At 44.1% G+C, this 21242-nt stretch overlaps 2 protein-coding genes across 2 annotated transcripts in view; both read right to left on the bottom strand.

The window, feature by feature from the left end:
• LOC147724775 (ly6/PLAUR domain-containing protein 2-like) overlaps positions 1-517 on the bottom strand; it is a 153274-nt gene extending 152757 nt beyond the window's left edge. Inside the window, exon 1 of the mRNA XM_086966295.1 lies at positions 373-517. Within this exon, the coding sequence (XP_086822421.1) occupies positions 373-436 (64 nt within the window). The 5' untranslated portion in view covers positions 437-517. The remainder of the gene's footprint in view (positions 1-372) is intronic.
• A 12762-nt stretch (positions 518-13279) lies between these two features.
• Positions 13280-21242, bottom strand: part of LOC147724776 (ly6/PLAUR domain-containing protein 2-like) — a 63061-nt gene continuing 55098 nt past the window's right edge. Inside the window, exon 3 of the mRNA XM_086967064.1 lies at positions 13280-13849. Coding sequence (XP_086823190.1) covers positions 13620-13849 — 230 coding nt within the window. The 3' untranslated portion in view covers positions 13280-13619. The remainder of the gene's footprint in view (positions 13850-21242) is intronic.

The raw sequence follows: 21242 nt of genomic DNA on the forward strand, positions 1-21242 counted from the left end.
ATGGATTGCCAGGATGTTGTAGCAATGGTGAGATTGGAGCTAAATTGTTAGAAGCAATTGAAAACAATTGTTTAAGATGCCACCATCCAATGAAAAGATGATATGGGTAATTACACAGTTCTGACAAGCCAATAGGTGTTTCTAAGTTCTCAAGTTATGAAGACACATTGCTGTAAACTTGTAATATCACAAGCATTGAAATATGAGCTTGTTGGCACAGAGTCGATACTTAAAGCTGAAAAAGATCAGACAATAAAGTTAGTGCCAGTAGGACATATGCTTGTCCAGCTAAGTATTTACTTTTAGTCTAGGCATGTACACTGAAGAAATTATATCAAGCTCATACACAAGGGTGCTTACTCAGTGGCTTACCTGTGTTGATGAAACAATTGAGCACACTGATCCGAAATAAGGAAGTGGGCTTGAAATAGCCCATAAAATAGCCCTGGGCTGTGTGGGATCCACGAAATACAGGAGAAACACTCACCGGGTAATTGCTTCGTTGAGAGAAATTATACCAATGATAGCGTGGGCTATCCGGAATACGCTGTAGGTTCCAACTTTTCAAAAGTCTCAAATTTCCTGGTAAATGTTACATAGAAAATTCAGAAGCCAAGCAGAGATAAGTACAAGGTAATAAATCAGCAGCCCATAATCAGCCTGTCCTCAAGCATCGGACACCAAACGAAGACTCAGCAACTGATGCAGGATAGCAGCGCGGGCCATTAATCAGTAACTTAAAAGGAAATGCATTTACTTTTGATAAGTAAGCTCACTCCACAAAGCAGGACCTTGGTCACTCATAACAAGTAGTTAAAGGTACCGAACACTTCATATATTACTGCAATGTTTTATGGCACAGCAGAATGGCGTCATATTGGGAGTGTAAAAGGCAGATAAGTGCCTCAATTGATATGAAAGGCTGCAAGTAATTGTCTCATCTTTGGGAAGATCAGTGCTGAGAGAAGTGCTCTGAGAATACCAGAGACTTGACATATTCAGAAGCGGAAGGAGCGCTCCATGCAGTGCCCTACAGTGCATTGCTGGATGCTGTACACAGCTTGTAGCTGGGTGTTGCTGCTGCCTAAATTTCTTTGTCATCTCTGTACTTGTGGTCAGCTGGAGGAGTGTTCAGCAACTTGCTTTGAACAAAGTGTGGAATAAAGGGTAGCATTGGGACTGCAGAACTTAGCGTGGTACAAAATATGTCAATCTTTGGCTTCTTCACTTGCCAAATTAACACCAGGGGCCTTATTTATGAAAAGTGACGCATCGCTGTGTGAAAACAGCGATGCGTCACTTTTCACTGCGCACTCCTTGCAACACCAATGATGCGTAATATTTAATGTATGACGCATCATGTCGCAAGGAGTTACAGATATGTCAGTATTTCTGACGTATCTGTAAGCGCAAAAGTGACGCATTGCTGGAGTGTGTCACAAAAGTGACGCAACTCCAGCAATGCATCCTTTCACATGGGGAAAGCCCCATGTGAAAGGGCTTGCGTCAGTCTTACGCCTGCTGTGAGGCAGTATCAAGATTTTGACGCAACAACGTCCTAAAAGTGACACAGTGAAATCTCATAGATTTCACTGCGTCAGTATTACGAGGCTTTTTGCGGGGGAACGCCCCCTCTGCATACATTATACCTGACGCAGATATAATGTGGCGCAGGGGTTTAAAAAGTGACGCATCTACCTAGATGCAGCACTTTTTAAATATGGCGCAACAAGGCGCATGTTTTACGCCACCGATGCGTCACAAAAAGTGACGCATCAGCAGCGCAAAACTGACGCAAGGCCTCATAAATGAGGCCCCAGAAGTTCTAGGAAAAGGGCCTCTCAAGCACCACAGTGCAGCTGGAAGTGCCACTGGGCCACCTTGAGCCACTTTCTAGCCTCCAAGCTGTCAAGATGGAGAGCAACTAGGGATCCTGCAATGCCCCCTGTGAAACTTACTAAGTCTCCCTGTAGGGGCACACTTTTGCCTTCCGCCTTACTCGGAGGGGCACCCCTACCACTGAGCCCATGCCTGGCAAGCCAGGATTTCCTAGTAGCCAAGCAGCCTCACACCTCAAGGCTGCAACAAATTAAGAGCACAAGGTGGGAGTTTGCTAAGGCTCAGTTAACCGAAGACGAAAGATCCAGCCTTTTGTCCCATTCTATGGTGTGGTAAAGGTACTTGTAGAGAAGTTCGCTCCTCATACAGGCCTAGTTTCTGAAGTGCTGGAGTTCAAAGGACACTATGGTAAGTGATCCCTCTAAAGGAAACAATTCTCTTAAAGTCCACCCCACCATCACATCATTTCAAAAGGTGTGGACTAGTAACCCAAGCTTGCTGGTACATAACCCTAAATAAATATTTGTCCAGTCAGTGCCTTTTCTTCTAATAAGGAAAAGTACATTTATTACATGCACACTACTCAATACTATGCATTCATTACAAATATATTCAATCAGGTAGATGGAAATACTGTGTGTGGCACCCTCAGGATATTTCACATCCTCAACTTTCCTGAACCCAAAATCAATGGGGAAAACCTTGCATTGTCAATAATTACCATTGTCAGTAATGCATTCAAATGAATGACATATATCTTATATTCCTATTTCTATTTTTACTACACTGCTACTGTACCAACCAATAGGGCACCACACACTCCAGAGCTTTTTGGAAAAAACTTTAACTCTAGGAATGTTTTAAAACAATCTAACATCCTCAGTCACAGCAGCCTGGTCCCTTTCCACCCCAACCTCAAAGAGAAGCCCCTTATCCAGTATTATGGGTGTCTTTCATAGATTCACATGCCTGAATCATTCCCCGTCGTCGAGACAGGAGTCTCCAGTACATAAAAAAGTAATGTCCTATAGACATACATAGAGAATAGTAGGGCTAAAGGCCTCACCTTAGTAACATATCCATGTCCTTTTGTAAAAAGGACCAAACTCTAGAGAAGAGCCAATCAGCTATCACCTCCCTCTAGAACCTTCCTGGCAGGAGCCTCAGTCCCTCAGATTTTCTACCGCACGTTGTGCTAAGGGAGTCTCCTCTGAGCTCTGATCAGTTTCTGTGTTTTTTCACTTCAATAAATAACTATGGATTATCTTCAAATACATTCTTTAAAGAAGGTCTGGTAAGGAAGAGGTTTCTCTGCTCTGATCCTCACACTGACTGCATTTACTGTCTATACCGCAGGCCAAAGACTGCAAGGTCCGTCGCACTTTCTCAAGTAAGTTTTTGAGAGGTCGTGAAGGGCGACTTTTAATATGGTGTCAAACACTAAGACCAGAAAGGAGGTTTTTTATTTTCACCAGTGACCGTGATGAGGCGTTGTCCTCAACGTCTAGGAGACCTCAAATGAGAGAGAATCTCCTCAGACTCATTCCTCAGGGGAACGTCCTGAGAAGGCCCTCAAAAAGACCACTCATGGGTCTTCTGGCACAGTCCTTCAAAATCTCCTCACTCTGTGGAAAAGGAGAGTAAAGGACTTGCTTTAGGAGAAAAATCATGTAAAAAAGACGACTTCTGAGCCGTCAAAATCACCTCCTCTGGTTATAGGACCCTTCAGAAAGGCATCTTCTATACCTTTTGAGGTAAAGACTAAGAAGCCAACCTCGTCAACAGGATCGTCGATGAAAAAACCATCAGCATTGCCTATTACAGCCTCTTCGTCTACGATGGCCTCGTCTACGATGCCTCGTCTACGATGACTCATCTACGATGCCTCGTCTACGACGGCTCATCTACGATGGCTCGTCTACGATGGCTTGTCTACAACGGCTCGTCGACGATGGCCTCGTCTATGACTACTCGTCTACGACGGCCTGTCTAGGGCGTCGATGATGGCCTCATCTATGATAGCCTCGTCTACGATGGCTCGTCTATGATGGCTCATCTACAAAGGCTAGTCTACGACGACAGAGTCGACGACGAGAGCGTCGTCAACGATGAGAGCATCGATGACAGCGTCGACGACGACGAGAGCGTCGACGAGAGCGTTTACGACGACGAGAGCGTCGACAAAGGCCTCGTCTATGACTGCTCGTCTACGACGGCCTCATCTACGATGACCTCATCTACGATGGCCTCATCTATGATGGCTTGTCTACGATGGCCTCATCTACAATGGCTTGTCTACGATGGCCTCATCTATGATGGCTTGTCTACAATGGCCTCATCTACAATGGCTTGTCTACGATGGCCTCATCTACGATGGCTTGTCTACGATGGCCTCATCTATGATGGCTTGTCTACGATGGCCTCATCTACGATGGCTTGTCTACAATAGCTCGTCTATGACTGCTCGTCTACGACGGCCTGTCTACGGCGTCGACGATGGCCTCGTCTATGATGGCCTCATCTACGAGGGCTCGTCTTCGATGGCTCGTCTACGACGGCATCGCCATCGACGGCCTCGTCTATGACTGCTCGTCTACGACGGCCTGTCTACGGCGTCGACGATGTCCTAGTCTAGAATGGCCTTGTCTATGATGGCCTCGTCTATGATGGCCTAGTCTACGATGGCCTCGTCTACGACGGCCTCATCTACGATGGCTCCTCTACGATGGCTCGTCTACGACTGCGTCGACGGCCTCGTCTACGATGGATCGTCTATGGCGTCGTCTACGACGGCCTTGTCTATGACTGCTCGTCTACGACGGCATAGTCTATGACTGCGATCTCGTCCACGGGCTCGTCGACGAGGGAAATTCCGACAATTCTGGAATCTCTTATAAGGTGGTTGAGAAGGCTGCTCAACGTTTTAAGATCTCAATGGCCTCTCAAGAACAGGACTGCTTCTTGTATGACTTCTAAGAACCTCTCAAGAAGGCATTAAGGTCAAAACCGATTATCGATTACCTATAATCAGAAGGGGTATAGGGCGCCAGATACAGCACTGGCGTGTTTAACAGGATATCCTAAGCCGGACACAGGCAGCCCTGAAGAACTCCAGGAATCCTTCGGCCCCTTTGTCGCTTCCTCCTGATAAGGGGGGGAAAGATTGGACAACATTGGGAACAGGTTTTCCTCAATGTCGGCAATGACGGTAAAGACCGCGAACGCCCTAGCACTCTTGAGACGCTATCCTAGACAATTGTGGGCACACATAGCCCCATACCTGTCAGAATTGCCAGATTCATTCAAAGAGTATTCTGCTAGATGGTGAAGCATCGGCGTCAGAAACTATAGACTGCGCGATGGATATCACTATGACAAGGTTCCGCCAGTTGGCTGGAGCAGCAGTCTTGCGGCTCCAAGGATGGCTCTTTCCATCCTGAGGTGCAAACAAAGATTTTGGACATGCCATATGATAGCCAGTTGCTATTTGGCACAAAAGATTAATGAAGCAGACACTGCGAGAGCTTTGGGCACTCTTCAGTATAAGAACCAGTCCTTTAGTGGAAATGGAGGAAGAGGGCGGTTTTCCTACAGAGGAAATTATCAATACAAGGCTTCCTGCTCTTCAGGCCTGAGTAGACCGCAATACCAACAGCGCCAACAACAGCAAAACAAGCAATCCTCTTTTGGGAAGTTGTCCTTTCAAGGTAAAGGACAGCGAAAATATAGGGCTGCTTCTACGAGAGATTTCGATTATGCTGTAGAAAGGAGCAATAGAGAGAGTACCTCCACCTCAGAAGGGAAAAGGGTTTTATTCCCGCTTCTTTTTGATCCAGAAAAAAGACAAGAAGTGGAGACCAATCTTGGACTTCAGGGCCCTCAACAAATTCCTAAAGAAGCAGTCGTTTCGCATGGTAATCGAGGAGGTCTTGCAACTACTGGAAGAGCAGGATTTTTAAAGCGTCCCTAGTCCTACAGGACGCTTACTTCCATATCCCATTTCACAGGAATCATAAAAAGGACTTTCGATTTGCAGTAGTGGGCAGACACTTGAAGTTTCACCTTCTGCCTTCGGGCTCAAGTCTGCACCGCGCATATTCACGAAATGTCGTTCCCCGGTGGCGGCATATTTCAGACAGTGCCATTACCAAGTTTTTCCGTATCTGAATGGCTGGCTGGTCAAGGCTCCATCCTTAGAAGACGTGTCCAGGTCTCCCAATGCCTGTTTAAAGCTTTGCTATTGCTTGGGTCTCACCCTCAATCAGGAAAAATTGGTCCTACAACCTTGTCAGTGCATCAGTTTCCTAGGTGCAACCCTGGACACACGGTCAGCAAAAGCTTTCCCATCCAGAGAGAGGATGAACAAGCTCCTTGCACTAGCTGCTATAGTAGCCTCGAAGAAAGTCTTGACAGTCCGCCTCTTCAAATCCCTCCTGGGGATGATGTCATTGTGTATCCTCCTGATTCCTCACTGTCGACTACGAATGAGACCTCTACTGGAGGCGCTCTCGAAGCAGTGGGTCCAATGCACAGGGTCATTCGACGACCACATAAAAGTGAATCCTCAGATGGTCGGAGCCCTGCAATGGTGGTCGTCATCTCAAAACCTGTCTCAAGGCTTGTCATTCCTGCTTCCGGCTGCCCCTCATGTTGTCACAACAGGCGCCTCCTTGAAAGGCTGTGGAGTTTTTCTGCAAGAGCTACAGATAAGCGGAAAGTGGTCTCCTATGGAGAAGAAACTACATATCAATCTGCTTGAACTGCGGGCGTTCTTCCTGGCCCTTCAAGCTTTCCTGCCAAGAATAAAACATTCCCTGGTGCTCATCCGGACAGACAACACCACGACTAAGCACTACCTCAACAAAGAGGGAAGGCCACGCTCGCTGACACACTCTCGCGAGTTGCAAAAAAATCTGGAATTGGCTCATACTCCACAATATAACCCTAAGGGCGGAATATGTCCCAGGCACGGACAATGTGCTCACCGACGCGTTGAGCAGGCAGAAAATATCGTCACACGAGGGCGAGCTAGATCAACAAATTATCGACCAGATCTTCTCCAGATGGGGCACGCCGCAAATAGATCTATTTGCGACGAGAATGAACGCCAAATGCCCACACTTCGCAAGTTGGCATCCCTAGTCAGGGTCTCTAGGGAATGCATCTTCCATCGCATGGCGCAACGTCTTTGCGTCCGCCTTTCCGCCATTCCTGATGCTTCCCAGAGTCCTCAGGAAAATTTAGGTGGAGCCTTGTACTCTAATTTTAATAGCCCCAACTTGGCCGAGGCAACATTGGTTCACAGAGCTCCACCGTCTATCCCTGGAGCCGCCGGTCCACCTGCGGCATTATCTATCTCTGCTTACAATGAACAACAATCAAGTTCAACCTCCGGATCTGAAGTCTCTCAGGTTAGCCGCCTGGCTCCTGAGTTCAGAGAGTTCCACAATCTGAATATTCCACAAGACTGTAGACATTCTTGCCAGAACAAGGGTGGATAGCACGACCAAAACGTATTCCCTGAAATGGGAGCGCTTTTGTGTTAGGTGTGCAGATCACGGAATTCGGCCTTTCTCCACATCACTGGAGCAACTTTTACCTTATCTATTACATCTGGCACAGTCGGGCCTAGCCCACTCCTCCATTGAAGTACACTTAACAGCAATATCTCGTTATGAAAGTACTTTAACGAGTCCATCGCTCTGGTCCAGCGGGTTGATTAAGCAATTTTTGAAACGATTATACAGATCTTTCCCGCCAGTAAGGATGTTGCCACCTACCTGGCATCTCAATGTGGTTCTTATCCAGCTCATGAAACATCCGTTCAAACCAGTACACAGAGCTGACCTAAGTTATGTCTCGTGGAAAACAGCACTCCTCCTGGCGCTCACATCTGCAAGGAGGGTCAGTGAGCTACAGGCGTTTTCAATCCAGGATCCTTTTCTACAGTTTTAAAACGACAGAGTAATCCTGAGAACCAATCCTAGGTTTATCTCAAAAGTCCCGTCTGACTTCCACCTAAATGAACCTGTGGTTCTGTGTTCCTTCTTTCCAAACCATAGCACGGCAGCTGAGAGATCGCTGTTTTCTTTGGATCTCAAGCGATGCTTGAAGTTTTACATTGACAAAACGAAAACATTCAGGAAACCTAACCAGTTATTCGTAGCTTACAGCAGACCTAGGAAAGGTCTACCGCTTGCCAAGCAGATCATCTCCAGATGGATTTCTACAGCCATTGCTTTCTGTCATGACCAAGCTGGACAGCCATTGCATTCCAAAGGGAGAGCGCACTCCACGAGAGCTATGTCCACTTCTATGGCTCTCTTTGCAGGGGTGCCAGTCACTGACATTTGCAGGGCGGCAACATGGAAGTCGCTGCATACCTTCACTAGGCACTACTGCCTGGATACAGAGCTGATGAATGATGCAGCAGTGGGACAGTGTTACGCCATCTATTTCAGTAAGGTGAGCCTTCCTCCGTCCCTCCATCCTACTCTGGTATGCACATTTCTTTAGTAATACTTACTGTGGATGACTAATGATTGTTCATGCTCGCATGGTGTGTCTTATCTAAGGACTTGTATATGCAGAAATGTGCACTCTGCATTGCTTGCTACTCTGATTCAGGCATGTGAATCTATGAAAGACACCCATAATACTGGATAAGAAATGCGTTACTTACCTGTAACTGCAGTTATCCAGTATTGGTGTCTTTCATAGATTCACATGCAACCCTCCCGCCTTCCCTGAAAGGACTCACCTAAATCTCTCAGTGTCACGCCTACTTAGCTTAGTGCGTACGAAAATCTGAGGGACTGAGGCTCCTACCAGGAAGGTTCTAGAGGGAGGTAATAGCTGATTGGCTCTTCTCTAGAGTTTGGTCCTTTTTACAAAAGGACATGGATATGTTACTAAGATGAGGCCTTTAGGCCTACTATTCTCTATGTATGTCTATAGGACATTACTTTTTTATGTATCGGAGACTCCCGTCTCGACGACGGGGAATGATTCAGGCATGTGAATCTATGAAAGACACCAATACTGGATAACTGCAGTTACAGGTAAGTAACGCATTTCTTCTTTGTTTGGCTATAGAGGTCTGGCCTTGATCTTTTGTTTCTGAGGGCTTGGACAGGGAACATTGAAGAGTTAGTAAGCATATGCAAATTGCCTTTTCACCTCTTCCTTTGCCAGGAACTGGGCCAAGCACTGATAACGCCTCTATTGTGTGGGGAGGCATTTGATCCTCTTGCTGGCAAGCATAATAATTAACTGTGTTTAATTGGAGGACAGAAGCATGGAATCTGATTATGACTGAGACAGGAAAATATGTTGATTCTCAAAGTGCCACAAGAAGTACAGTTATCAGAAAAAAGACAGTGGATCTAAACTCTGTGTACATTTTTACCCCTAAGATTGATACCTCACTGGAATCTGTAGGCCTAAGTGGGGTAAAGACTGCTCTGAAAAGTAACTTCTGCAATAGGATGCCTGTGCGCAGATACCGGGCTGAGCTAGACAATAGTCTCCGTGCTCATCCCACACATGAGAGCACACAAGTGTACTCATGCGCAACACACCCAGAGCCTCTTACTCTAGCAGTGCTGCAACAGTCTTATCCCAAAAGCCACATGCAGCCAGTTTCTATAGAATTAGCATTAAATGAGAGGTTATGAGACTCACTCATAGTAAAAGTCTATAAACCATGTAGTCAAAATCAAAAAATCCAGGGGGTTTAAAGAGGTGGAACCAATCTCCTACAGTGAGGTATAATCATCTCTTAACTTTTCATGCCAGATGCCGGTAACTGAATTTTGGGCATTTGTGTCTAAAAATGTAAAAGTGGAATTTCACAAAAATTCAATTTTGCAGACCCTTAGTCTACATTCCGGCGACTGATTTTCTAATGCTAATGATGATTCTTCAAATAGGTGGATGCTAGCCCCACCAATCTATTGATGGCTTTGTATTACTTGAAATACTGAGGTAAATATTGGTGTACTGCACTTCTTTACTGTACACTACGACTGTGTCAGTAGTATTGTAAAAGCCTTATTCATCATAAGGGACTTATGCTGAGATTCACTAAACCTTTGCTGAAGAAAAAGCAGAGATTACATGCTTTTGGAAGACTACTGTTCACTATATGTGTATATGAATGAATGAATGAATGAATGATAGATTTGTAAAGCGCAACAGTCCCCTGAGTTGTCTAGGCGCTACCTGAAACACATGCAAACAGCATGGTGACAGAGAGTTAAACTCTAAGGGCCTCATTTATGAGAAGTGACGCATCGCTGCGTGAAAACAGCAATGCGTCACTTTTCACTGCGCACTCCTTGCGACATTCCTGATGCGTCATATTTAATGTATGACGCATCATGTCGCAAGGAGTTACAGATACGTCAGTATTTCTGACGTATCTGTAAGCGCAAAAGTGACGCATTGCTGGAGTGTTTCACAAAAGTGACGCAACTCCAGCAATGCGTCCTTTCACATGGGGAAAGCCCCATGTGAAAGGGCTTGCATCAGTCTTACGCCTGCTGTGAGGCAGGCGCAAGATTTTGACGCAACAGCGTCCTAAAAGTGACGCAGTGAAATCTAATAGATTTCACTGCGTCACTATTACGAGGCTTTTTGCGGGGGAACACCCCCTTTGCATACATTATACCTGACGCAGGTATAATGTGGCGCAGGGGTTTAAAAAGTGACGCATCTACCTAGATGCGTCACTTTTTAAATATGGCACAACAAGGCGCATTCTTTACACCGTTGGTGCGTCACAAAAAGTGACGCACCGGCGGCGCAAAACTGACGCAAGGCCTCATAAATGAGGCCCTAAAAGCTTAGGGGCATATTTACAAGGGCTTTATCTCTGTTTTTTTGGCTTACAAAGCCAAAAAAGCGGAGATAAAACCAGTGCCCTAATTACAAGAGTGTGCTAACCTGCATAATCGCAGGTTAGCACCCTTTTCCCAACGCCTCCCTTTGCATCTCCAATGAGATGCAAAGTGGGTGTTACTAGGCGTACCCCAGATGGCGTATCTTGCAAATATTGCTGATGTTTACATCGCGATATTTACAAGACAGCCCACATGATTTTAGCACACATTAGATTTTGGCGAAAACGGCCTAACGTCTGCTAATATCCTGACTTAGCCATCACTAACATAAGGAGTGGGTTATGCTGATACGACCCTGTAGGCTTATCGTATCAGCAAGGTTATCGCCCTTTTGCAGGGAACATCGCTGGAAACCAGAGATATTCCCTGCAAAAGGGCGATAACCTCTCTAACTCTGGAATTTTTATCGCCCTGGAGCAACGTGTTGTCAATTTAGCGCTACCAGGGCGATAAATTCCAGAGATAGCCTTGGATAATATAATTATCGCTAAGCACGGCCAGCGATGATTATCGCAGGCCATTGTTAATATGGCCCCATGTTTTTAATTTCTTCCTGAATTTTAACAAGTTTGTCTTACTCTTCAGAGAGATTGGCAGGGAGTTCCAGAGCTTTGCAGTGTTGGTTGCAAACCTCTTTCCACCCAACTTGGTCTTTTTTATCCTGTAAACAGTTAAATTCCTGGGTTCTGCTGATCTTAACAGTCTGGTTGGCACATATGGTTTTAGATAGCTTGCTAGTTGGGTAGGACCCATTTGGTTAAGTGCTTTAAATGCAATGCAAAGGAATTTAAATTGAGTCCGCTTTGCTACCTTCAGCCAATGTAATCGGGGAAGAATGGCTGTTACATACTCAGATTTAGGGAATTCAAGGAAGACCTTGGCTGCAGTATTTTGTATGATCTGCAATTTTTGGATGCTGCATTTTGTTGCATTGGTGAGTAGGGCGTTATAGTAGTCCAATCTTGACTACACGTAGCTTCATGTAGTACACATAGTCTGCGTAGAGTAGCTGATGACACTGTGTACTTGTCTGCACCGTGAAAAAATTGCACAATAATTGCAATTGGCATCCTGCACAGTGCCAGCTATGATAAAATAAGTATCTCTATCTTTATATGCTAAAGTGCATTTAGTATTTTCACAGAAGTGAAACTGAATAATTAGCAAGCAGTGAGAGAGGTGATGATTTTCGGATCCTCTCTAACCTAGGGGGAGTACCAAACAGATGCCTTGAAGACAAAAAAGCACTTCTTATTGAACGATTTGGTGGTGGTCCCATCCTCTTAGGACCACCCCAAGCACAGTTATTGCCAAAAAAACATTCCCAACCAAAGGCCCTGCAAAGCATTATGGGATGAGATAAGCAGTGGGCAGTGAATATTATATAGTATCCAATATCAAAATAATTCTACAAAGAGCTGCAGTTCAACTGGTGGTTACTAGATGCCCCTCACAAGTCAAATGAAAATGCTTGATGAAAGGGTTTCAATGGTTTTGCATTTGACTCGTGAGGGACATCTAGTAACGACTAGTGGAACTGCAGCTGGATGTAAGAATAATTTCAATACTTTGCATTTGACTCGTGAGGGACATCTAGTAACGACTAGATGAACTGCAGCTCTTTGTAGAATTATTTTGATATTTGACACTATAATATTTACTGCCCACTGCTAATCTCGTCCCATAATGCTTTACAGGGCCTTTGGTTGGGATTGTTTTTTTGCCAATAACTGTGCTTGGGGTGGTCCTAAGAGGATGGGACCACCACTGAAGTTCAACAAAATGTGCTTTTTGTTTATGCTCTTTGTGTTCAAGGCATGTGCTTGGTCCTCGCCTAGGTTAGGAGGGGCTCCGAAATCGTCAGCTCTCTCATTGCCTAATGTTTATTTGTAAAAGTTCACTCTTGTGAATTGGTTATATGCTTATAATAGGCATGTTTGTGAAGTGTGAATTAGTACAAACTTTGCATGCTCCGTTGTAGCATAGTATTAAACCCAGGGTTGGTCTTGACAATATCAAAGCGGGTATAACTGTGCAGCATATTAATATAAGATGGCAGCTGGAGGCAGTGGAGTTATTTGAACCTCAATGGATAGTTTATTATCCATAATAACTCCCAGATTTTTTGTTTTTGAGACAGATGTGGGTAGTGGTCTGAGCAGAACGGGCCACTAGCTGTTGGTCCAAAAGTGGGGATTATTGCCAAAAAGTAGGACCTCTGTTTTATAAGACTTTAGTTCCACACAAAGGTGTTAGGGGATCCACTTACCGAGACAATTATTTGTGTTTGATCAGCGTATGATACAAGGGCAAACCCATGACTTTGTAATAGTCTGGGTATCTAGTTATTCATTTATTGTGTTGACCTTTTTACAGAATGATATTTCCAAGTGCTGTGAATTTGTACAACTAATGGTAAATTCTATATGCAAAATAAGAAACTGTGGGACTGGTGTATCAAAGGGTTTTACCCGCTCTGTTTGTATTGGAAAATGTATCTGTACATATGGCCCAATATTCTTTTTTATGGTGCAAAAACAATTAACTTTTACTTCACTCACTGTGACTGAATTTCATTCTTAAATGAGATACAATGTAGGAATAGTCATTTAATATACATTATTAGACAGCCTCACACTTGAGGAAATTGTCACAGTTTTGCATCAAAAACTAGAATATGAGAAGAATCTGAAGAGAGATCTTGACAAGATGAAATCTTGCCGTTATCACCACCATATACTGGAGTTCTGAGCCAGTGACAGTGGGGAAGTTGTGCTCTGTTCTTGCCTGTATTTGTATGTCTTCCACATTCTGCTGCTTTCCTTCCAGGCAGCGACCCTCTTGAAATAGCAAAGTCCACTTGGAGATACAAAGCAACTAGAGTCCTGTCTGATGCAGCACAATGATAAATCCAGCGGACGCAGTCAATAGAGCGTAACTGATTTCCTTGCTATTTGCATCATCCCTCGTGACATTGATACCAGCTCGATTGCAAAGATCGTAATTGCAGCAGAAAGTCGGATGCTCTACTCCAATGCTATCTTCCGATGGTTTGCAGTCTTTAACACAGCCTTTGACAACATCCCCATCTGCCGGATATGGATAAGCTGCAAAAGAAATTTCACTCCATTAAAAGCTCAGTTTAACTCCAAAATATGATATCTGTTCACACAGTTTAAATATCTGTTTGTGAAACAATGAGGCTTGTCAGATTTTTTTGATATCAATAATTTACTACGTTTCATTATCATCTACCAAGCGATTGAAAAAAACGTTATGCAAAATTTTTTGGATCTATATCAGTGTGCTCCATTATTTGTGATTGAGTGTAAATGTAAACCAATTTGTTTGTATGTCCACAAATGGAAACTGAATTTGGGCATTATTCATAAAACCTTTTGCACACTTGAGTTACTTTAAAGTGTCATAAATTAAATTTGACATTGTTAAATGCAATTCTTGATTTAAAGAATTAGGATTTACACATTTTCAAAACCAAAACACTTGTTGTGTGTCTACAACTACATATCTCTAGTGGATTCTCCCAATGAGTTTGTATGTCTTAAGTAATGGAAGTGAAGAAACAGGGCTATGTTGAGCCACCATGCACTGGAAACAAATCTACAAAGATGGAATTTTAAAAACTGCCAAGATAGAAGATATTAAACCCTGGCATACATCTAAACCACTTGAAGTTTTCTGAATATGCTCTTGCATAGGAGTAAGCTATATTATATACTTTGATTCTGAAGGTGAGCCACTTTGTTTTTGCAAAAGTTCTTGACTTCAATTCAGGTGAGGTTCAACATGTTCAGTCTATCAGCAGTGAGGGTTCCTGCAGAAAGCCTCTCCGCAATTACCAGCTAAAGGCTTCCAGCTAGGCAGAGGCAGGGAGAACAAGCTGTCATAGGAGTGAAAGGAGTGGTCAGGATGGTGCAAGGGCACAGCATTCGAGATGTGAACCTCACACAAGCAAGGAGTGTGAAATGGAAGTATACATGTAGCCTGTAGGGTCCATTAGGAGATCAGAGGGTCAGGTAATGGCTGTGACATTTTCCACCCACTTTCCTATGCGATCATGAATAGCAGTTGTAACTTATCTCCAATGCAGTTCAAAGAGCCGAATGCTTGCCCCATCTAACCAAGGAAACCTCACATGTTGAAACTTCCCCTACACTAGTGTATTCCCTGGTGGTAGCAAGAAATCTCTAGCAAAGCTGGTGCATGTATAGAATAATACATTTGTAATTGTGAATACAAGTCAATAGATCCTCAGGGAAACATCAAATAAACCTGAGGCGAAAAACATCCCTTTTTTCACAGTTATATACACTTTTATGTTTCATGTGGTTTTCTCTAATTCTCCCCCTGTTAAGATCAAAAGATTGAGAAGTTAAGGGGGAGCCATGCATAATATAACTTCACCACCCTCACCCTGTGTGGTATGTACATTAAAAACTGTACTTGGTGTCTATTGTTGTACTAAACTATGATGTTTTGGGTTTTGGAATGTTCATCGAGCCCCTGCCTCAAGGCCAATTTCAAGTACATTTCGGATTCTTTTTTAAAACACCTCATCTATTGAGATTATTGCCTGGGGAAACCCACAATATGGTGCTGCAAATATTACATTTTTGCTGATATAGTGCTCTACTAGTGGTATAGTCTTGGTGTTGCATCAAATTCTTGATTGATTCGCTGTGATACTTGTGATTACAAGGGCATATAATTCATATATCACACTTTTGGTATTCTAATTGGTAAAACTCACAGATTTATTGTTCTATTGCTCGGGTTGAATGCTTTAATATTTTCTGTTAGGTGGCAGTTCAATTTCTACAACAAGAAGAACCTATAGCAACAATTTAAGGAACTGAAGGCTTGTGAATATATATACAAATATATCTATCTATCTATCTATCTGTCTATCTATCTATCTATCTATCTATCTATCTATCTATCTATCTATCTATCTATCTATCTCTCTCTCTATCTATCTCTCTCTCATATGTATAGATTATATGTATATATATGTATATATAGATAGATAGATAGATAGATAGATAGATAGATAGATAGATAGATAGATAGATAGATAGATAGATAGATAGATAGATAGATAGATAGATAGATAGATAGATAGACAGACAAAGGCTGCTTGCGGCAGCCAAAACGCGTCTCTCCTAGCTGCTGGGTCGTGGGAGGCCCTAACTAATGAAGAAGCTGTAAACTCACAGCCCTCGTGTGCTTGCTATATTATGTTGGGAGTAAGTTGTTTTGCTAATAACTTTGGCGTCATTTGACGAATATTCACGAAACCTTCCAAAAAGGTGCCCTACTTTGCCTAGTTCTCCATGGAAAGTTTCAAGATGGGGCGGATAAAAAGAACAATAGTTACTTACCTGTAATCTGTGGATCTCCAGTATTGGTGTCTTTCATAGATTCACATGCCTGAATCATTCCCCGTCGTCGGAGTGGGAGTCCCACGGTACATAAAAACGCAATAGTTTGTATATAAGAGAACCAAAACCCTTGGTAATACCAACCAGGAAGTAAAGTAGCCCTAAGCTACAATGGAAAAACTTCCACACTCATGACTATCCTAGTCATTTTGTATAGACCAAACTACAGCCAATCAGGCGCCAGCAATCACCACAATGTTCTCCCCAGAGACTCAGGCTCTCAGATGTTCTCGCACAGGAGTAAAACCAATAATATCACCTGAGGAGCCTCTGAGGGGAGGTGGGCGGGTGCATGTGAATCTATGAAAGACATCAATACTGGAGAACCACAGATTACAGGTAAGTAACTATTGTTCTTCTCCAGTATTGGGGTGTCTTTCATAAATTCACATGCCTGAATCAGAGTAAATAGCAGTACACACCATCCTGTTCATAGAAGCTTTTTTGCATTCCTATACATATGTACATTTTGCAAAGAATATTACATGAAACATAAGCGTCTAGAAGAGCATGGAGGAGGAGGGAGAACAGAGGCTCACGTTATTTAAAAAGATTTCAAAGCACTGCTCGTCCCACTGAAGTATCTGCATCGCTGGCAGCATCAAAGCAATAGTGCTTGGTGAAGGTATGCATGCTGGTCCAGGTTGCTGCTCTGCAGATATGATGAAGAGGCACTCCAGCGAAGAGAGCTGTTGAGGAGGAGACCCATCCCGTAGAATGCGTTCTTGGCAATGATTGCAGTGGTCTTCCTGCTTGCTGGTGACAGACACTAATTGCTGAGGACACCCAACAGGCTATGGTCTGCTTAGATACAGCGTATCTTTGACGTATCCTTCCGTATGCTACAAAGAGCTGATCTGTCTTACGCAATGTAGCAGTTCATTGGAGGTCAAATTTAAGACATCTTCTGATGTCCAGGGAATGCAAGGCCTTCTCTGCTCTTGTTTGTGGATTAGGAAAGAATGTCTTGAAAAGCAGAGGCTCATTAAGGTGAAAGTCGGATGGAACTTTAGGCAAGTGAGCTTGGATTGGTACGTTGCACCACCGAATTTGAAGTGAACTGTAAAAACGGAGCTTTGATGATGAATTCTTGAATGTCACTAACTCTACGTGCCGATGTTAGAGCTAGAAGGAGAGAAACCTTCCAGGAAAGGAATTTGAGATCCACTTTATGAATAGGCTCAAAGGGGTGACGCATGAGCTGAGAGAGTACAACATTGAAGTACCAGGAAGGAGGTGGACGCCGAACAGGCGGGAACATTCAAAAAAGGCCTTTGAAGAATTGCTGAATTATTCTAGTGGAATACAAAGAATTAGAGCCATTCTGACGGAATCTGGAGATGGCCGCTAAAAACACTTTCAGTGTGGAATAAGACAAGCCAGACTTAGCCAATTGAAGAAAGAACGGTGAGATCTGTTCTGGTTTCGCATGGAGTGGATGTAAATTGGCCGCAAGACACCAGGCACAAAACCTTTTCCATTTAAGTTTGTAAGTCTTAATAGTAGCAGGCGCTCGAGCATTGGCTAAAACCTCTTTACAATCCTCTGGGATATCTAAATGGGCGAATTCAACGTGTTGAGGAGCCAAGCTGCTAATTTCAAGGAAGCTGGGTCCGGATGACAAATTTGACCCTCTTGCATTGTTAGAAGATTTGGTAGTGCTTGACGTTGTCTGGGATTGCACTCCGAGAGAAGTAGGAGCCCGGTAAACCAATATTGGCTAGGCCACCTGTGCACGTTGAGGATGAGGCGGCATGGTTGCTGTTTCATTTTTCGGATGACCCTGGGAACCAAAGGAATCAGCGGAAAAGCGTATGCAAATATTTTAGACCAGTTCATCGAAAGTGCTTCTCCGCATGAATCCTTGTGGGAAATCCAACTTGCAAAGTATGGGCATTTGTGGTTCTGCTTCGTCGCAAATAAATCCAGGTCGGGATTGACCCCACTTCTGAAAAACTCTGTCCAGAGTCGGCTGATGAAGTTCCCATTCGTGATTTGTCGCTGTCGCTCTGCTGAGAGAATCGGCGAGCACATTTGACATTCCTAGAACGTGCGTTGCTGACAGATTTATTCTGTGACGCAGAGCCCAACTCCAAATCTCCTGGGCCTCCTGAGAAAGAAGGGCCGATCTTATGCCCCCTTGTTTGTTCAAGTAATGCATACTTGTTGTATTGTCTGTCCTGATTAGAACTGTGGATCCGTGTATCACCGTCTGAAAAGAATTCAGGGACAAAAAAATTGCTCTCAACTCTAGAAGGTTGATGTGCCACTTCTTTTGATGTGTATTCCATTTCCCATTGACGGTAATTCCCTGTAGGTGTGCCCCATATCCTTCCAGGGAAGCATCTGTTGTGATGGTGTAACTTGGTATCTCCGTTAGGAATGAACGCCCTATTTGCAGATTCTCTTTTCGGGTCCACCATAGAAAAGCTTCTCTCATACAGTAGGTTATGGCGATCCTGTCGTCGAACGACCCTGACACTTGAACCCATTGTAGACTGAGTTCCTCTTGGAAAGGTCTCATCCGGAGACGGTAGTTGGGTATGAGAGGGATGCAGGATGATAGCATCCCTAGGAATGACTTATACATTTGTAGTGAAACGTACTCTTTTTGTCGTAAGTTGAGGGCCATCTTGTAAATCTTGAGTTGTCTTTCTTTCGAGACAAAGGCTTGGGTGAGGCGAGTATCTAATTTTGCTCCCAAAAACAATATCTTTTGTGACGGAACAAGATGGGATTTCTTGAAATAGATTGAAAGTCCCAGAGACTGGAAGAGCGAGAGGCATCTTTGGACATGTACCCTTGCTGCTCTTAAAAAACTGGCCTTGATAAGGCAATCGTCTAAATACGGGAAGATTTTAATGCCTTCCAAGCGAAGATGTGCCTCTACTGGGGCTAATATCTTTGTGAATACTCGGGGCGCTGAACGAAGCCCAAACGGGAGAACTTTGAATTGAAAGTCCCTGCCAGCCACTCTGAACCTCAGGAATTTCTTGCGCCTTGGGAGAATGGGCACATGAAAGTAGGCATCTTGAAGATCTAGAGGAGCTGGAGGATTTCTTGAAGTGCTAACATCCGGAAGGACATCTTCTTGAGCTATTTGTTGAGGGCGCGTGGGTCGAGAATGGGGCGCCATTCTCTTGTTTTTTTTCGTATGAGGAAGAACCTCGAATAGATACCTCTTCCTCTTTGTAATTGAGGAACTTTCTCGAATGCACCCTTCCGAATCATTATATTTATTTGGGAAAGAATCTCTTTGAGGTGAGCTGGTGGCGGACATTTTGGAGGTGAATTTGGAGGGATTTTGACAAATTCTAAAGCGTGTCCTCTGGCCACTACATCCAGGACCCACTTGTCCGTAGTAATCTTGAACCAATTTGATAAGTAATGGGATATTCTTCCTCCAACTTTTGACCTTGGTACTGGCAGAGGTGGTGGCAGGTGGCAGTTCTCATTGCCTTTTAGCAGAATCTCGTCTCCGATAGGAGGGTTTTCTTTTCCCTTGCGAAAAGTTTTTGCCTCGCTGTCTGTTGTTTATACGGTTGATATCGCTGGCTACCTTGTGATGAATGGTACGAGCGTTGCTGAGAATATCCTCCTCTATTTGAATAGGACCCGCGTCCTTTGGCGCCATGAAAGGACGATTTACGAAATTGCAGGTTTCCCAGCGACCTTGCGGTGTCTGTATCTTTCTTTATGGCCTGCAAAGCCTCATCAATGTACTGGCCAAATAGATATTCTCCTTCGCAAGGCATATCTATTATCTTTGCCTGGACTTCTTGCAAGATGGAAGTTGACTTCAGCCAACCCTGTCTCCTTAACACTGCTGCGCCCGGCAATTTTTGGAAGCCTGTGGTTGCCACATCCACAGCTGCGTCAATCATCTCTGCAGAGATGCACTCCCCTTTATGTAACACCTTCTTTGCTGCTGACCTCTCCGGTTCCGGAAGCTTTTCGAGATATGGTGATATGTCTGACCACATCTGTCTATCATATCTCCCTAGGATTGCTAGGGAATTTGCTGCTCGGATCGTAGTCGCAGCTATCGTTGACACCTTTTTTCCAATGGAGTCGAGACGTCTTCCATCTCTGTCAGGTGAGGCGGTCACTTGTGAGGATATGTTTCTAGCTCTACTCTGTGCCACTTGAGTGACAACGGACTCTGTCTTAGCTTGTCCGATAAGGCATGCAGGTGATGTAATGGGCGCCTTGTACTTTTTGTCAATTCGAGGTAAGACTGCGGGTAAAGAATTTGGAGTGGACATGACTTTCAGGCCCTCCTTCCAAATGAAATCTATTATCGGGATTGTCCTCACTTGTTTTTGTGGCTGATCTTTAAAGTCATATAAAAAACAATCCTGCTGTTTAGCTTCCATAGTAATCTGAAACCTCTTTGTTGCTCTTTCCATTACTAGACGGAATCCTCCAATATCAACAGGTGGAGAGTCCGCCGTATGAGGAGCAGTAGGTGATGGGGTCTGCGTCTGATAATTATCCCACTCTGACAGTACGGATTGATCGTCCACCTCTCCTTCCTCTCTGTCGTCATCAGTGGTGTTACACGTATAGTGGGATTGTGCCGGAGAAGGTGGAGTAGAAGAATCTACCTCAGGTACTGGTGTCAAAGGAGACTGTCTTGGGACTCTCAAGGCTGAGGCAGCTGCTTGAGGCATGGGTGTCGCTGGAAGTGACTCTGCCGACTCAGACAGAGGGAACCGGGGGTAATAGTAATTTAACATGTATTGTAAATTTGTAGGGAGGTCTAATGGCCTCTGTGCTGTTGGTACTGCAGCAGGGGCTTGAGCAACTGGTGCAGGAAAAAACTCTTCCTCTTCGTGATCTTCCTCCTGCATCTTAATTAATAGTTCTGACGGACGTCTGGCCACATGGAAACTGTTGTCCTCATCAGATTGTTCCTGATCATCATCTTCCTCTGAATCCAGAAGCTCCTCAGGCAACTTTAGGGGTAAAAGAGGCGGTAGAGTAGAGCCTCTTCTTTCTAATAAGGAAACCCCTGTCGATGGTGAAGTCAAAGAGG

The sequence above is a fragment of the Lissotriton vulgaris genome, chromosome 4_1 (genome assembly GCF_964263255.1).
Source record: "Lissotriton vulgaris chromosome 4_1, aLisVul1.2, whole genome shotgun sequence".
Lineage (NCBI taxonomy): Eukaryota > Metazoa > Chordata > Amphibia > Caudata > Salamandridae > Lissotriton > Lissotriton vulgaris.